The sequence below is a fragment of the Anolis sagrei genome, chromosome Y (genome assembly GCF_037176765.1).
Source record: "Anolis sagrei isolate rAnoSag1 chromosome Y, rAnoSag1.mat, whole genome shotgun sequence".
Taxonomy (NCBI): Eukaryota; Metazoa; Chordata; class Lepidosauria; order Squamata; family Dactyloidae; genus Anolis; species Anolis sagrei.
Window position 1 is genome coordinate 33,649,663 of NC_090035.1, and position 16,399 is coordinate 33,666,061.

A 16,399-nucleotide genomic window follows, 5' to 3' on the forward strand; every position below is an offset into this window, starting at 1 on the left:
CCCTTGGCTTCTTCAAAATCTTTAAGGAGCAGGCAAAGACTATTGACTATTGTATTTCTACTTGTACAGGCAAGCAGCGAAGACAGGGCCGTGTTGCATCTGGATTGATTATTTCACCATGTGGCAAAGACATTCAGGTCGGGTTACCTGACCTTATTGAGTGTGCGTCCATCCCATGCAATAAGGACCAGATTGCTACCAGAGAGATGATGCAAGCGCATCCTCACTTGAAAGGACTACAGGACCTCATTCCACCCTTTGAGCCGGGCATTGACATAGTCCTGCTCATCGGATCCAACTGCCCCAGCTTGATGAGCATCCGGGCTGAGAAGAGAAGTCCTCCTGGTGCACTTTTGGCACAGAAGACTCCTTTAGGATGGACCATACAGGGACCTGTATGAATCGACAGAATGCATTCTCCATCTTCTCTGTGTCCAGACCAGCCAAACACCCTTAGCTGTGGCAGAGTCACCCTCATGCAAAGTTGCCTCAGCCACATTTCTGTTTGCTGCCAAGGAGTTTTATCTGAGTTCTCATCCATCTTCGACGCATCCCAGGACAACGAGAACACAGTGCTCTCCCGAGATGAGCAAGCGTTCCTGAACATCATGAACTGCGAGGTCACTCTGAGCGAGGAAGGGAATTAGATCGCCCCTTTGCCCTTCAAAGCAGACCGGCCTACCCTGCCTCCCAACAGACAGGTAGCAGAGAAGAGACTGCAGTCTTTGAGACGCAAGATGCAGCGTGATCCCAAGACCAAACAGCAAATCATTCAGTTTATGGACGACATGTTTTCAGCAAGGTATGCTGAGCTGTCCAGCCCTGGCTCAGACAAGGAAGACTCTTGGTTCCTTCCCTTCCATAAGGTCACTCACCCGCAGAAGCCAGAAAAGGTGCACATTGTGTTTGACTCCAGCGCTAAATGCAAAGACATCTCGTTGAATGATGTGCTCCTGAAGGACCAGATCTTCTGAACAGCCTTATTGGAGTCATACTCAGGTTCAGGGAATCCAAGTATGCTGAGATCGCTGATATCTTCAAAATGTTTTATGCGTTCCGGGTCACACCGGAACACAGAAAGTTTTTAAAGTTTTTATGGTTTAAAGACACCCAGGCTCTAGCAGATGTGAAAGCCTTCCAGATGCGGGTCCATGTGTTTGGAAACACTCCATCCCCTGCTGTGGCCAACTATTGCCTGCGGAAGACTGCTGAAAGATTTGGACATTCCTTTGACCCTCAGGTTGCCCAAGTCATCAACCAGAACTTTTATGTAGATGATTTGCTCGCATCATTTGATTCTGTACAGTCTGCAGTTAGTACAGTGAAAGATGTCCAATCTCTATTGAAAAAGGCCAATGTCAGGCTGCACAAGATCAACTCTAACAGCACCGATATTTTAAGAGCTTTCCCGACTGAGGATCTGATACAAGACAACGTATTGGAGTTGTTCCAGGACGTGTGCCCAGTCTAGCCTAGGACACCCGTCTGGACCTCTTGTCAGTCAGGGCCACAAAGTTCACCTGCGCAAACACCAAGAGACAGATGTTATTGGCAGTTAATGGTGTTTTTGACCCATTGGGAATGGCTGCCCCTGTCATGATAACCACCAAGCTCCTCTTCCGAGAGGTCATTGAAAACAAACTGGATTGGGATCAGGAACTTCCTCAGTCCATCAAAAACTCTTGGACCGCTTGGACCGCCCAGGCTCAAGATTTACACCAGTAGAGCATCCCACGCCAATTCACAGCCAGGAGCCCTTTGCAAAGCTCACACACCAAACATGTCTTCTGCGATGCCTCAGTAAAAGCTGTTGCAGCTGTGGCCTATGCAAGACAAAGAGACTCTAGATCTTGTACTTTAGGTTTTGTCATGGCCGAGGCCAAGATTGCTCCATCTAATGCCACTGTCCCTAGGTTAGAACTCTGTGCTGCTGTGCTAGCCATCTAATTAGCTCAGATAATTAGGAGAGAAACAAGTCATTTCTTTTCAGTTATCTTCACTTGTTTAGTAGGCCTGGGCGGTTTTGTTCGTTAATTTTGTAATTAGTTAAATATTCGTTAATTTTAGCAATTACAAAACGATTACAAAACTTATTTTTAAACCCGGAAGTGTTTTTAAATATCGAAACGGCATGCGCCAAATATTTTTGTATTTCTGTCCATTTCGGAAATACATAAGATGGCTATGCTTGCTGGGAGCTCTCCTCTCTCTCCTCTCCTTAGCCAGTCAGAGCCTGAAAGAGGAGGAGGAGGGCTTTCCACAGAAGTTGAGGAAGCAGGAACGGCATTTTGTTTCCTTCTGCTTCAGGGTAAGCTTTGTTTAAATTTAACTGCTATCAGCACTGCTTTGTTTGAGAGGTGGGGCTTCCTGAGTTTAAAATTAACTACTTTGTTTGAGAGGAGGGGCTTCCTGAGTTTAAAATTAACTGCTTTGTTTGAGAGGCGGGGCTTCCTGAGTTTAAAATTAACTGCTTTGTTTGAGAGGAGGGGCTTCCTGAGTTTAAAAATTAACTGCTTTGTTTGAGAGGAGGGGCTTCCTGAGTTTAAAAATTAACTGCTTTGTTTGAGAGGAGGGGCTTCCTGAGTTTAAAAATTAACTGCTTTGTTTGAGAGGCGGGGCTTCCTGGTTATCCTATATAAACCAGTGTCTGAACCCAAGGGGCAGCTGGGCTTTCCACAGAAGTTGAGGAAGCAGGAACCCATTTTGTTTCCTTCTGCTTCAGGGTAAGCTTTGTTTAAATTTAACTGCTATCAGCACTGCTTTGTTTGAGAGGTGGGGCTTCCTGAGTTTAAAATTAACTGCTTTGTTTGAGAGGAGGGGCTTCCTGAGTTTAAAATTAACTGCTTTGTTTGAGAGGAGGGGCTTCCTGAGTTTAAAAATTAACTGCTTTGTTTGAGAGGCGGGGCTTCCTGAGTTTAAAATTAACTGCTTTGTTTGAGAGGAGGGGCTTCCTGAGTTTAAAAATTAACTGCTTTGTTTGAGAGGCGGGGCTTCCTGGTTATCCTATATAAACCAGTGTCGCGCGTGCCGTACGAGTGAACTCGTACACTCAGTAACCTATACTTTCACCCCTGCATACAGACAACATCAAACACACACCAAGAGGAGGTCATTAGCAACCTCCAGATGGAACAAACACGAAAACTTCCCGTCTCATGCACAAGCTGTGGCATGTTCAGCTTTTTCACACTACAATTACTCAATTACATCTGCCCCAGGTGTACACAGATCACTCGCATGGAACACAGGATACGACAATTCGAGGACCGTATTAATACCCTTAAGGACATTCAGGAACTTGAGCTGTTCTTAGACACCACACACCACACTGTCCTAGACACGCAGCCCATATCACACCAACATTACGGGGAGGCTCAACAGAACAGCACCTCAGATGTGGACAACCCTCGGGCTTGGAGAAATGTCACCCTTAGAAGGACACATAGGACCCGGAAGCCTCCTCAGAATACTTCTGCTCAGCTGCAGTTACACAATAGATTCCAAATTCTCACACAACTAGCACCTGACCAAGAAACACAACATATTGGGGAAGACCAGAATGGCTTAGATACCAAGAAACACAATAATAATTGGGGAAGACCAGAATGGCTTAGATACTGATCAGTGGCTCATCCTTGATCAGTGTGCGGGGGATAGCCCTGACTGGGACAACACTTCACAACATTCACACTTGCACAATCCTGCAGGTGTACCATCCCCAACCATAGACCAGGAGCAACAGGAACACATACAGGAGAACCATAGGCTCTTGGACGAATCTCAATGGATTGTCCTTGACGAATGCACCGGGGATGTCAAGGAGGAGGACAACACTTTTCACCTACACAATTCACACCAACAGGATCACTTTTCTGGAGACCTACACACTACATTGCACAAAAGGGGCCCTGTCATTCCTGAAAGTAAACAGGTCTTGGTAGTAGGCGACTCCATCCTTAGAGGAACGGAAGCTGTCATTTCCAGACCAGATGGGATGGCTCGAGAAATATGCTGCCTACTGGGGGCAAAAATACACCATATCACTCAGAGGCTCACCAGGCTCCTCAAGCCCTATCGCCGTCCTCCCCTCATGTTGATTCATGTAGGAACCAATGATACTGCAAGGCATATGTTTCAAAAGATCACAAATGATTTTCGAGCTCTAGGAGCAAAGCTAAAAGAATGTAATGTACAGGTGGTCTTTTCATCCCTCCCCCCTGTTGTAAGACACGGACCCACAAGAGCCAGAAAATAGTACAGGTCAATGACTGGCTTAGAAAATGGTGTCAGGAGGAACGCTTTGGCTTCCTCGACCATGGCCTGCTTTTCCAGGAGGATGGCCTACTGGCAAGGGATGGGGTGCATCTCACACAAGTAGGAAAACACCTTTTTGCTCACAGACTCGCAAACCTCATTAGACGCACTTTAAACTAGGTCCACCGGGGGAGGGGGACAACAGCCTTGCGAACACTACTTTACCCATAATGTCTGGGAATCGCCAGAAGGCTAAACGGAGGGCTGCACAAACACAACAAGGACCAAATACCAAAAGCACAATAATCCCAATTAAACAGCTCAAGGGAAGATCCCAGGGGCTCACATGTCTTTACACTAATGCACAGAGCATGGGAAATAAACAAGACGAACTCCAACTTTTAGCACAACACCACAAATATGATATCATAGGGATCACTGAAACCTGGTGGGATGACTCCTATCGCTGGAATGTAGATATCGAGGGGTATAACCTCTTTCACAGAAACCGAACAAAGGGGAGAGGAGGCGGAGTAGCCTTATATGTCAAAAACTCTTATGCTGCAGAAGAGATTCAAGACAGCAATCTGGGAAACCAGCTTGAAATCATCTGGATAAGAATCAAGGGAACTGGGACTCAAAAAGATGTCGTTGTAGGCATCTACTACAGACCCCCAAGCCAAGAGGAAGAACTTGATGAAGTCTTCTGCCAACAGTTGACCAAACAGGCACAGAAAAGAGATGTAGTAGTCATGGGCGATTTCAACTATCCCGATATTTGCTAGAAAACAAACTCGGCCAAGAGTACAAGGTCCAACAAATTCCTCGCTTGCCTTGCAGACAATTTCATGGTCCAGAAGGTAGAAGAGGCAACAAGGGGATTGGCTACTCTTGATCTCATCCTAACAAATGCGGAGGACCTGATCGATGCGGTCGAAGTGGTAGGATCCTTAGGGGCAAGTGACCATGTGCTCCCGCAATTCGAGGTACAAAGGAAGGCCGAAACTAAGACAAGTCAAACCCGCATTTTGGACTTTAGGAGAGCTGATTTCCAAAAAATGAAGGAAACACTGAGCAGCATTCCGTGGACACAGATACTAAAAGACAAGGGAGTTACGGATGGATGGGAATTTCTCAAGAGTGAAATACTCAAGGCGCAATTGCAAACCGTGCCAACAAAGAGAAAAAATAGGACAAGTGCAAAGAAGCCAGAATGGATGTCCAAAGAACTTCTAACTGTGCTAAGACACAAAAGAGACATGCACAAGAAGTGGAAAAAGGGAGAAATCACCAAAGAAGAATTCAAACAGATAGCCAACACCTGTAGGGAAAAGGTCCGCAAGGCTAAAGCAAAAAACGAGCTCAGACTTGCCAGGGACATTAAAAACAATAAAAAGGGCTTCTATTCTTATGTCAGTAGAAAAAGGAAAAACAAGGAGGCGATAGGACCTCTTCGAGGAGAAGATGGGGCAATGCTGACAGGGGGTAGGGAAAAGGCAGAACTACTTAATGCCTTCTTTGCCTCGGTCTTCTCACATAAAGAGAGTCTTCAACCTCAGCAAGATGGAGTGGATGAGGGATTGGAGGACATCCAACCCCAAATTGGGAAAGAAGTCGTCCAGGAATACCTGGCCGCTCTTAATGAGTTCAAGTCCCCAGGGCCAGATCAACTACACCCCAGAGTATTGAAGGAACTAGCGGAAGTCATTTCGGAACCATTGGCAACCATCTTTGAGAGTTCTTGAAGAACCGGAGAAGTTCCAGCAGATTGGAGGAGGGCCAATGTGGTCCCAATCTTCAAGAAGGGAAAAAAGGATGACCCAAACAACTACCGTCTGGTCAGCCTCACGTCAATACCGGGCAAGATTCTGGAAAAGATTGTTAAGGAAGCGGTCTGCAAACACTTAGAAACAAATGCAGTCATCGCTAATAGTCAACATGGATTTATCAAAAACAAGTCATGCCAGACTAATCTGATCTCTTTCTTTGATAGAGCTACAAGCTGGGTAGATGCGGGGAATGCCGTGGATGTAGCGTACCTGGATTTCAGTAAGGCCTTCGACAAGGTCCCCCATGACCTTCTGGCAAGGAAACTAGTCCAATGTGGGCTAGGCAAAACTATGGTGAGGTGGATCTGTAATTGGTTAAGTGGACGAACACAGAGAGTACTCACTAATGCTTCCTCTTCATCTTGGAAAGAAGTGACAAGTGGAGTGCCTCAGGGTTCCGTCCTGGGCCCGGTCCTGTTCAACATCTTTATTAATGACTTAGATGAAGGGCTAGAAGGCATGATCATCAAGTTTGCAGATGACACCAAATTGGGAGGGATAGCCAATAGTCCAGAGGACAGGAGCAGAATTCAAAACGATCTTGAAAGATTAGAGAGATGGGCCAAAACTAACAAAATGAAGTTCAACAGTGACAAATGCAAGATACTCCACTTTGGCAGAAAAAATGAAATGCAAAGATACAGAATGGGGGACGCCTGGCTCGAAAGCAGTACGTGTGAAAAAGATCTTGGAATCCTCGTGGACAACAAGTTAAACATGAGCCAACAATGTGATGTGGCGGCAAAAAAAGCCAATGGGATTTTGGCCTGCATCAATAGGAGCATAGTGTCTAGATCTAAGGAAGTAATGCTACCCCTCTATTCTGCTTTGGTTAGACCACATCTGGAATATTGTGTCCAATTCTGGGCACCACAATTCAGGAGAGATATTGACAAGTTGGAATGTGTCCAGAGGAGGGCGACTAAAATGATCAAGGGTCTGGAGAACAAGCCCTATGAGGAGCGGCTTAGGGAACTGGGCATGTTTAGCCTGAAGAAGAGAAGGCTGAGATATGATAGCCATGTATAAATATGTGAGAGGAAGCCACAGGGAGGCGGGAGCAAGCTTGTTTTCTGCTTCCTTGGAGACTAGGACGCGGAACAATGGCTTCAAACTACAAGAGAGGAGATTCCATCTGAACATTAGGAAGAACTTCCTGACTGTGAGAGCCGTTCAGCAGTGGAACTCTGCCCCGGAGTGTGGTGGAGGCTCCTTCTTTGGAAGCTTTTAAGCAGAGGCTGGATGGCCATCTGTCAGGGGTGATTTGAATGCAATATTCCTGCTTTTTGGCAGGGGGTTGGACTGGATGGCCCATGAGGTCTCTTCCAACTCTTTGATTCTATGATTCTAGGAGGAGGAGGAGAGGGCGGGGAAGGCGCCGGCTGAGCAAGCGAGCGAGAGGGCGAGCGACCCTCAGCGGGAAGGCGGCCCGTCCCTCCTTCCTCACCTTTGCGGTGGGTGTGCTTCGTTCTCCCAATTCCGCACTGAAACCTTAGCGGAGGGCTGGGCTAGATGGCCTTTGGGGAGCCCTTCTCCTAATTTCGCATTGAGACCATAGCAGAGGGCGGGACTAGATGGCCTTTGGGGAGCCCCTTCTCCCAATTCCACACTGAAACCTTAGCTTCGGAGGAGCCGGGCCCGACTCGGCGGCAGCGCTTGTAAATAGCCGCCCATTGGTGCCCATCACCACAAACTCAGACATTCCACTGCTTCTCATTTCTGCGTCCATTTTGACTCAAAAGACTTCTGAATGGCAGGAAATTCTGTACCCTGTCCTGGAAGGGTCTTACAAAGCACTTTGGAAACAAACTCAAACTCTTGCTAATCAGTTTTGGAGATTCTGGAAGGTAGAGTACCTGGCTCAACTCCAGAGTCACAGGAAGTGGAAAGACTCTAAGCCCAACCTCCAAATTGGGGACATTGTTTTGCTGAAAGACAAATCCTTACCTCGTTTCAAGTGTCCTTTGGCCAAAGTTACAGAGACCTTTCCAAGTCCGGACGGATTGGTAAGGAAGGTAAAACTATGAGTGTGCCAAAATGGCAATGTTTCTGTGTTACACAGACCAATTTGTGATATTGTGTTGTTATTGAATGGGTAATTGGGAAGATGTGAACACAACGATGGACAGGGTATAGGGATTTTATCTTTGAAGATCCCCACCGCTTTCACCAATTGCGAGGAAGTGCTTGTGTGTTGCTGAGGTTGGCAATGGCAGGCCCTAATAATGGAGGTATTTTACCTCAAGCACTTTTTAATCCCACCGCTGCCACCAATTGTACAGATGTGGATGTTATGGAGGGAATTTACCTCAGGCCTCAATTGTGTAGAAGAGTATATTATGGAGGAGGCCAATTATTATTTGTAAATTAAGGTAACTGCCACCAACGATCTGGTTCTACAGACGCAGATTAGTTGAGATGAGACGGTTTCCAACAAAAGATAACAAGTTTATTGTGTACAAAGCTTATAGTTGCAGGCTGTTAAATAACTTATGGAACTTTGAATATCACGTGGTTTATAATACAGTCCACTCTTCCAGATAACAGCTTGTGGCTAACTTTCACTGAGGTGAAGCTCTCTGGTGAACAATGTTTCACTACTATAAATAGCCTTTCAATTTGATCTTCCCTCGATCAAATCTCTGATCTCTAGTCCTTCCTTAACTAGGGATCTTAACTAGGTTTCCTTTAGTCTTCTTTGACTAAAGAATCTGGCCAGGTTTCTTTCTTCAGCCCTCCTAGACTGAAAAAACTTCAGCCTCTCACACACAAGCCTCTCTCTCTCAGGCCTTTCCAAGCCTCTCTCTCTCTGCGGTTTTTTTTAAATGCACATAACTTTTCCTGCTTGGCTCTGCCCACTTCTCCCTCTTATGAGCTAGCCAGCCTCGTCTCCTTGGCAACGCTCACTGTGGATTCAAACCAGATGACTCCAGTTTTAGCTACTGTTACAAACAGAAATACATACTCTAACAGTTAAACACAAACATAATAACAATGACTTCTGCACAGTAATTATTCATTGCCAAATTAGATTTGTCATTGTTATAGTGTATAGTGTATTTGTCATCATTGAGAAATCTAGGCTAGGAGTGTGCAGGTACAGCTGTACCAGGAGCTCCAATTTTGTTTGCTTTGCACTGAATGTTTGTTGTAGTCCTAAGTTTCAGGGACTCTGTAGATTGGTGGCTTCTTTTGGCTGCAATCATAGGACAAGCCACCTGTTAATTATAGTTAGGTTCCCTGGTCCCGCCCCCTTTTTGGGGTTTTGGAGGGAATATGAGCCTTTTTGGTTTAGTCCACACAGAGAAGCCTTTTGTGCAGAACATAATACCAAGAGCTCCTGTAGAAAGCTTTGTCTTCTACAGCTTGGCCAGAAGATATACAGCCTTACAGCTCCTTCACTGAAGGACTTCAGTCAGCCATCACTGAAACCTGAACTCCTTTTCCCCTGGAAGTCTACAAAGCTCTGCTTGGTAAGGGTCTCTCGCGGAAGCCAGAAGCAGTTGGTACCGGGTGTAGGAGCTCCATGCCAACAGAGGCAAAGACAGACTGCCCAGATTAGAAGTTAAGGATTTCCCCATTAGTTAAATTCTAGTTTATGAAGATAGTGCCTGTTCCCTGTGGACAAGATGGAGAGCCAATAGACTGTTAAGAAAGCCTTAAAGTACCTGTTTGTTTTCATTAATAAAGAACTTTGTTGAACCTTTAAGCAATCTAAAGACTCTGTTTTAAGGAAATCCAAAGGCCTTTACTCTGAGGCAGCCCCAGCATCCCGTTGGGCACACAGAATTTATGTCCTGTCTACAGTCTTATGCACAGGCCCAGCGTGCGACAGCACAAGTAGAGTGCTGCCGCAAAACACAAAACACATTCTACACAAAACACATTCTACAATACAATAAAAAATTCCAAATAAATGAACACAATTGCAAAGTATTAATACAGTGCTCAGTACTTAATCTAGTCTCCAGGGTTAATGTCTAATTCAGTCAAGTACATCATTCCATTTACATCAGTGGTTCTCAACCTGTGGTCTGTAAGAACTAAAATATGGTTCACTGTTACTACACCATTGCAACAAGAGAGGCTGGTCTCGCGAAGCCCTCATATTGTGTCAAGACTTATTCAGTGTGGTTTTCTGTGGGCAAGCAGATGGCAATTACTGGATGCCATAAGTTCTGTGTCAGAAACTAGAGCTGATGTGGTCTATCCAATGCAATTTTCTGAATCAGCACCCCAAATAACCAAACCAAATCTAAAGATGACCAAAAACGAATTCGTAACCCTTTGAATCCCTGTTCTGCCATGGAAGCCCACTAATGCTGGATAGTGGTCCCTGGTCAAAATGGTTCCTGGTCAATAGATTGGGAACCACTGATGTACACATATGAGTTCTTGGGATTTGATTCACATAGCAAATAAAAGTGGTCCAAGTTATTTATGTCAATTTCATCATCTAATTCTTTGACTCTTTGTGTTTACCTTTTTGAAACAGTGAAGTCCCATGTTCTTGCATGCTATGAAATGTTGTTCAGTGCATTTCCAGATTTCCCTTGTGTAGTTAATTGTCTAGTAGTTAAGAGTAAAAATATTACTAGATCCTTATGTGGTAACAGCATTGAAAGCAGAGGAAATGTTCAGCAGTGCTAAGTCTGGAACAAATTGAACTTGTTGGTTGATAATGCTACATATTTTGTGAAAGATATCCCTCCAGAACATTGAGACAACAACACAATCTCACCACATGTTCATGTAGCTTCCTGGTAAATCACATCCCCTCCAGCACAGCAGATATATAATTTCTGATAATCTGTGATATCTTCATTGGTGTTAAGCACCATTTATAAAGAAGTTTATATGCTATCACCTTAAAATGTGGTGAAATGATTTTAAGAGATATTTACAAATTCTATTCCAATTGCCATAAGCCAAAAGTTCCCATTGGTCCTCCAGGTTTTTGGACTTCAGCTCCCACGATTCCTAACAGCTGATAAGTTGGCTGGGATTTCTGGGAATTGAAGTCCAAAGCACCTGGAGGACAAAAGGTTGGGAACCACTGCCATAAATGATGGTGTGTACTAGATCATGTTCCTATTGGAGTTTGAAGCCATGCCTCTTTGAGCTCCTAGTAGAAAAGAAAAATGAATGGAAACCAAACCCCTAGATTGAAAGTTGTGCAATTTCATTAAAGACTCAAAGGGAGTAAGAGTGGAATTAACCTGTTTATTACATCTTTATTTCTTAAAAAATGTAAACTACAGTTCAAACTGTGAGCATTGGTTACCTTTGGAGATAATTTTAAAGCATGGTTTAATGCAGGATCTGTCTCCATGTGAATTTATAGATCACGTTTATATGCAATATATATCTAATGTTAGTTGGAACAGATGGCTTTGGTCAGTAATGATTGCTAAGTGCCATTGTTCCTCTGTCTCGTGTAACAAAATTGAGCCTTGGAATGTTTCTTGCTTTCTGGAAGACTCTCTGATTGTTGGTCTCAAAGGGTAACATCTTCATATTCTGATTCAAGCCACTGGCTTGATCTACAGTGCGGTTTGAAACTACATTATATGATCAGCGTAGACTCGTATAATGCAATTCAATGCAGTTAAACTTCATGATATTGCAGTGTAGATCCAGCCACTATTCGTTCTTAACTATGGTCCCATTATCCAAATTAAGTCACTATTTCGCTGTAAGTTTTTCAGGCTGCATGGCCATGTTCCAGAAACATTCTCCCCTGACGTTTCACCCGCATCTATGGCGGGCATGCTCAGAGGTTGTGTGGTCTCTTGGAAACTAGGCAAGTGGGGTTTATATATCTGTGGAGTGTCCAGACAAGAAAGAACTCTTGTCTGTTGGAGGTAGGTGTGAATGTTCCAATTGACCACCTTGATTAGCATTTAATGGCCTAGCAGTTTTCATGGTCTAGCTTCTTACTGCCTGGGGCGTCCTTTGTTGAGAGATGATTAGCTGTTCCTGATTGTTTATTGTCTGGAGCGCCTCTGTCTTTATTTACTGTTATGATTTTAGAGTTTTTTAATACCTATAGCCAGATTTTCTTCATTTCCATGGTTTCTTCCTTTTTGTTGAAATTGTCCACATGCTTGTGGATTTCAATAACTTCTCTGTGTAGTCTGACATGGTGGTTGCTAGAGTGGTCCAGCATTTCTGTGCTCTCAAATAATATGCTGTGTCCAGGTTGGTTATCAGGTACTCTGCTGTGGCCGACTTCTCGGTTGTAGTGCCTTTCATGTTCCTTGGCTGTTTATGTTATTTTGTTATTTCTTGTGTTTATTTTGATGCTATTTTGTTTCTTTGAATTTTGTTTTGCATTATTATTCCTGGGCTAGGCCTCATGTTAATTGCCCCAAGTCCCTTTGGGGAGATGGTGGGGGGTATAAATAAAGATGATGATGATGATGATGATGATGATGATGATGATGATTGTTTGGGTACTGCGTTTGGTGGTCCCTATGTAGACTTGTCCACAGCTGCATGGTATACGGTAGTCTCCTGCAGACCTCACAACCTCTGAGGAGGCCTGCCAAGATGCAGGCAAAATGTCAGGAGAGAATGCTCCTGGAACATGGTCAAACAGCCTGAAAAACTTACAACAACTCAGTGATTGGAACCATGAAAGCCTTCGACAACACATTAAGTCATTAGTGTTGTTTGCCTCTTATTCCTAGGCCTGTAGTGAAGAGGACCTGGAGCTTCACAGCTATGGCATGCTGCTTCCCTGTGGGGCTGATCGTTTCCGAGGTGTTGAGTATGTGTGCTGCCCTTCACGCCCCCCACCAATTAGATTGGAACAAGCGACTGATGCTCTCCAGGTCCTCCCCCATCAAAGGGAGGAAGCCTTGCACAGGTGAGCAGATCGCTTCTGAGTTAAGCCCACTCTGACTTCTCATGTGGTTTTCCCCTTTTGGATCTGGAATTTCAAAGGCACACTATTCACCCCACCCCACATATTGGCAGATTTGAATTCAGCAGCGTATTTCCACAAAAATTGAGGGGGAGCTCCTACGTAATGGCATCCATTATAATTGGAGTCATGGTTCTCATCGTAGAAAACTGCTGAATTGGCAAATCCTACTCTGTCCCAATTTCACAAAATGTGTCTCTTCTCCCCGCTTTCTGTACCTTCTTGCCACCCACACAATTGCACTGTTTTCCTTGATCTTTTCCTATGGGAACATCCTGATTTAATTATATTTTCTACAGCAACAAAGTTCCAACAGGACACATGCCAATGGAAGAGGAAGGTTTGGAAATAGTAGAGGAAGGGGCCATTGATGCAGAGGAAGAAGTGGATGAAGAAGATGAAGAGGATGGGGAGGAGATTCCTAGAGATGGCGTCCTTGATACCGATCCCTTCCCTCCTGCCTGGGATAACTATTTTGTAGAGCCAGGTTATTATGACAACAGCATTACTCAGACCACGATCACCACTACCACACAGACCACTGAAGAAGACATCAAAGGTGAATTGAGAAGGACTGGACAAGTGTTAATGGTCAGGTTTGTTGTGTATCTGTTGCGGTCCATGATCCAGTTGAGGGATTATTGCTAATCTCTGGATCGAGGAGTGAATTGCTTTGATCTTAGGGACTGGATTATTCTCTGGGATCAATCCAGGAAGCAGTCATCTACCAGGAGTTGGGATTCTGCCCTTTCAAGTTCCTCTGCTCATCAGATTTATTAATTATTATTATTATTATTATTATTATTATTATTATTTACCGTATTTGTATACTGCCTTTCTCAGCCTGAAGGCATTTCAAGGCAGTTTACAGTTGGCAACAATTCAATGCCCCAACAACATAGAATACAATTGAAACATTAGCATATAATATAAAAACCATATTAAAACATAAACTATCAGCATCTCCTTACTAAAATCATTTTCCAGTCATGATGTCCAGTCATTCCGTAGTTCTATATTTACCAGTTACACTGCATTTGCGAAAGCTTGCTCCAAAAGCCAGGTTTTGACTTGTTTACAAAATGTCAAAAGGGAGGAGGCTGATCTAATATCCCTAGGAAGAGTATTCCACAGCTGAAGAGCCACCACTGAGAAGGCCCTGTCTCTCATCCCTGCAAGACACATCTGCGAAGAAGGTGGGATCGAGAGCAGGGCCTCCCCAGATGATCTTAATTTCCTAGATGGTTCATAAGGAGAGTACGTTCGGATAGGTAAGTTGGGCCAGAACCGTTTAGGGCAGGGGTCCACAAACTTTTTAAGCAGAGGGCCAGGTCACAGTCCCTCAAACTGTTGGAGGGCCGGATTATAATTTGAAAAATAAAACATGAATTCCTGTGCATGCTGCACATATCTTTTTTGTAGTGTAATAAACACTTAAAAACAATACAATAATTAAAATGAGGAACAATGTTAACAAATATAAAGTTATTAGTATTTCAATGGGAAATGTGGGCCTGCTTTTGGCTGATGAGATAGGATTGTTGTTGTTATGTGCTTTCAAGCCACTGACTTGGCGGGAGAGTGGAGCACGCAAGGGCACCTGGCGCAAGGCCTTGCTCCAAAGCCCCTGCCTGCTCCATACCCCCACCGGCCGGCGGGAGAGCGGAGCAGGCAAGGGCGCCTGGCGCAAGGCTTTGCTCCAAAGGCCCTCGCCTGCTCCGCACCCCACCGGCCGGCAGGAGAGCAGAGCAGGCGAGGGACGCCCAAGGAGCCACTCGCCCATCCCTCACCTCCTTCTGCCATCAGAAGGAAGCAAGGGACGGGCAGATGGCTTCGCGCGTGGCCTAGCCGACCGCGGAGCTGCTTGCCCGTCCCTCGCCTCCTTCTGTCATCAGAAGGAGATGAGGGACAGGCGGATGGCTTCGCGCGGGGAATGCCAGTGGCCCAGGGGGTCGGCCGCCATTTTGGAGGGGGTGTGGCCAGCCAATGTGGCTTCGCGACCCTCAGAAAATGACCAAACGATCCCCCGAGAGGTCGCGACCCCCAGGTTGAGAAACGCTGCTGTAGAAAGAGAGCTAGTGTACAGTGTCTGTCAAAGTTGGGAGAGGCCCGTAAGAAGACAGGTTATTCCCAAGAGTTTCCTCAAACCTAGAACCAGCTGTGAGGTTATCATTACCAGTTGGGGCATTTCCAAATGGTAGAAGTGTTGGAATATCTGCTGCAGGTGGATGGCTGCTGGCACACAAAAGGAGGGGTGCTTCCAATCAGCAACAACAGGGAGAGGGTGGGAAGGAAATGCTCAGCTGCTTCTCATGGGCACGTCTCCTTCTCTTCCTCCTCACAATGGGATGTCTGTTTTGAGGCAGCTCGGAACCTGACTCTTCCTGACACAAAAGAGAGTGTGCCTTGAGCCAAAGTAGCCCTCAATGTGGGGCCCATAGGAGCACTCGTGCCTCCATCAGCACATAACTGAGTGTCTCTGGGTTGTTGCTGTGGGATGTTATACCATGGAAAATTGAGGAAGTTTTTCATTGTGTGTGTGTGTGTGTGTGTGTGTGTTATAAAAGGCTGTAGATAGGTCAATTCCATAATGTACAGTCAGAGCTTGGGACAATTGTGTGTGTGTTGTTATTATTATTATTATTATTATTATATCCAATAATATTGTTATTATTATTATATCCACAATTATTTTATTGTACTATGATAGTATGTCTAAGCTGGTTGAAGATTCTGGGAGTAACTGTACAGAGTACAGTTACTAGTACGGAGTAACTGTTGCAAGACATGTGTGAGTTTGTATTACAGTACGTATACTCGAGTATAAGCCAAGTTTTTCAGCCCTTTTTTTAGGCTGAAAAAGCACCCCCTTGGCTTATACTCAAGTCAAGGTTATTTATTGGTTATTATAAACCAACGAGATTGGTTTATGATTCTACAATGAGACGGCGTGGATGATTTAGTGTAATTTGTATTGTTGATTGTTATGTTGATATTGTTGTTGTGATATGCCCTTGTTGTAAACTGTTTTTATATGTTGTAAACTGCCGTGAGTCGCCTTAGGGCTGAGAACGGCGGTCAACAAATGAAGAAGAAAAAAATCAACTTATATCCCCATACCAAAAAAGGTAAATGCGAAAGACTGCTCAAACTTCCGTACAGTGGCCCTTATTTCTCATGCCAGTAAGGTAATGCTCAAGATCCTGCAAGGAAGACTCCAGCAATACATGGAGCGAGAGTTGCCAGATGTTCAGGCTGGGTTTAGAAAAGGTAGAGGAACGAGAGACCAAATTGCCAATATCCGCTGGATAATGAAGAAAAGCAGGGAGTTTCAGAAAAATATCTACTTCTGCTTCATTGACTATTCTAAAGCCTTTGACTGTGTGGA

The 16,399-nt window shown here is 44.7% G+C and overlaps 1 protein-coding gene across 7 annotated transcripts in view; it reads left to right on the plus strand.

Annotated features, from left to right (window-relative positions):
* LOC137095060 (amyloid beta precursor like protein 1-like) overlaps positions 1–16,399 on the plus strand; it is a 129,306-nt gene that overhangs the window by 58,501 nt on the left and 54,406 nt on the right. For all 7 annotated transcript variants that reach the window (XR_010908775.1, XM_067461257.1, XM_067461259.1 and 4 more), the window contains 2 exons: positions 12,776–12,954; positions 13,311–13,570. Coding sequence is in view for 6 of the 7 variants with exons in the window: in XM_067461257.1 (XP_067317358.1) it covers positions 12,776–12,954; positions 13,311–13,570 (439 nt within the window). In the remaining variant the exon portion in view is untranslated. The remainder of the gene's footprint in view (positions 1–12,775; positions 12,955–13,310; positions 13,571–16,399) is intronic.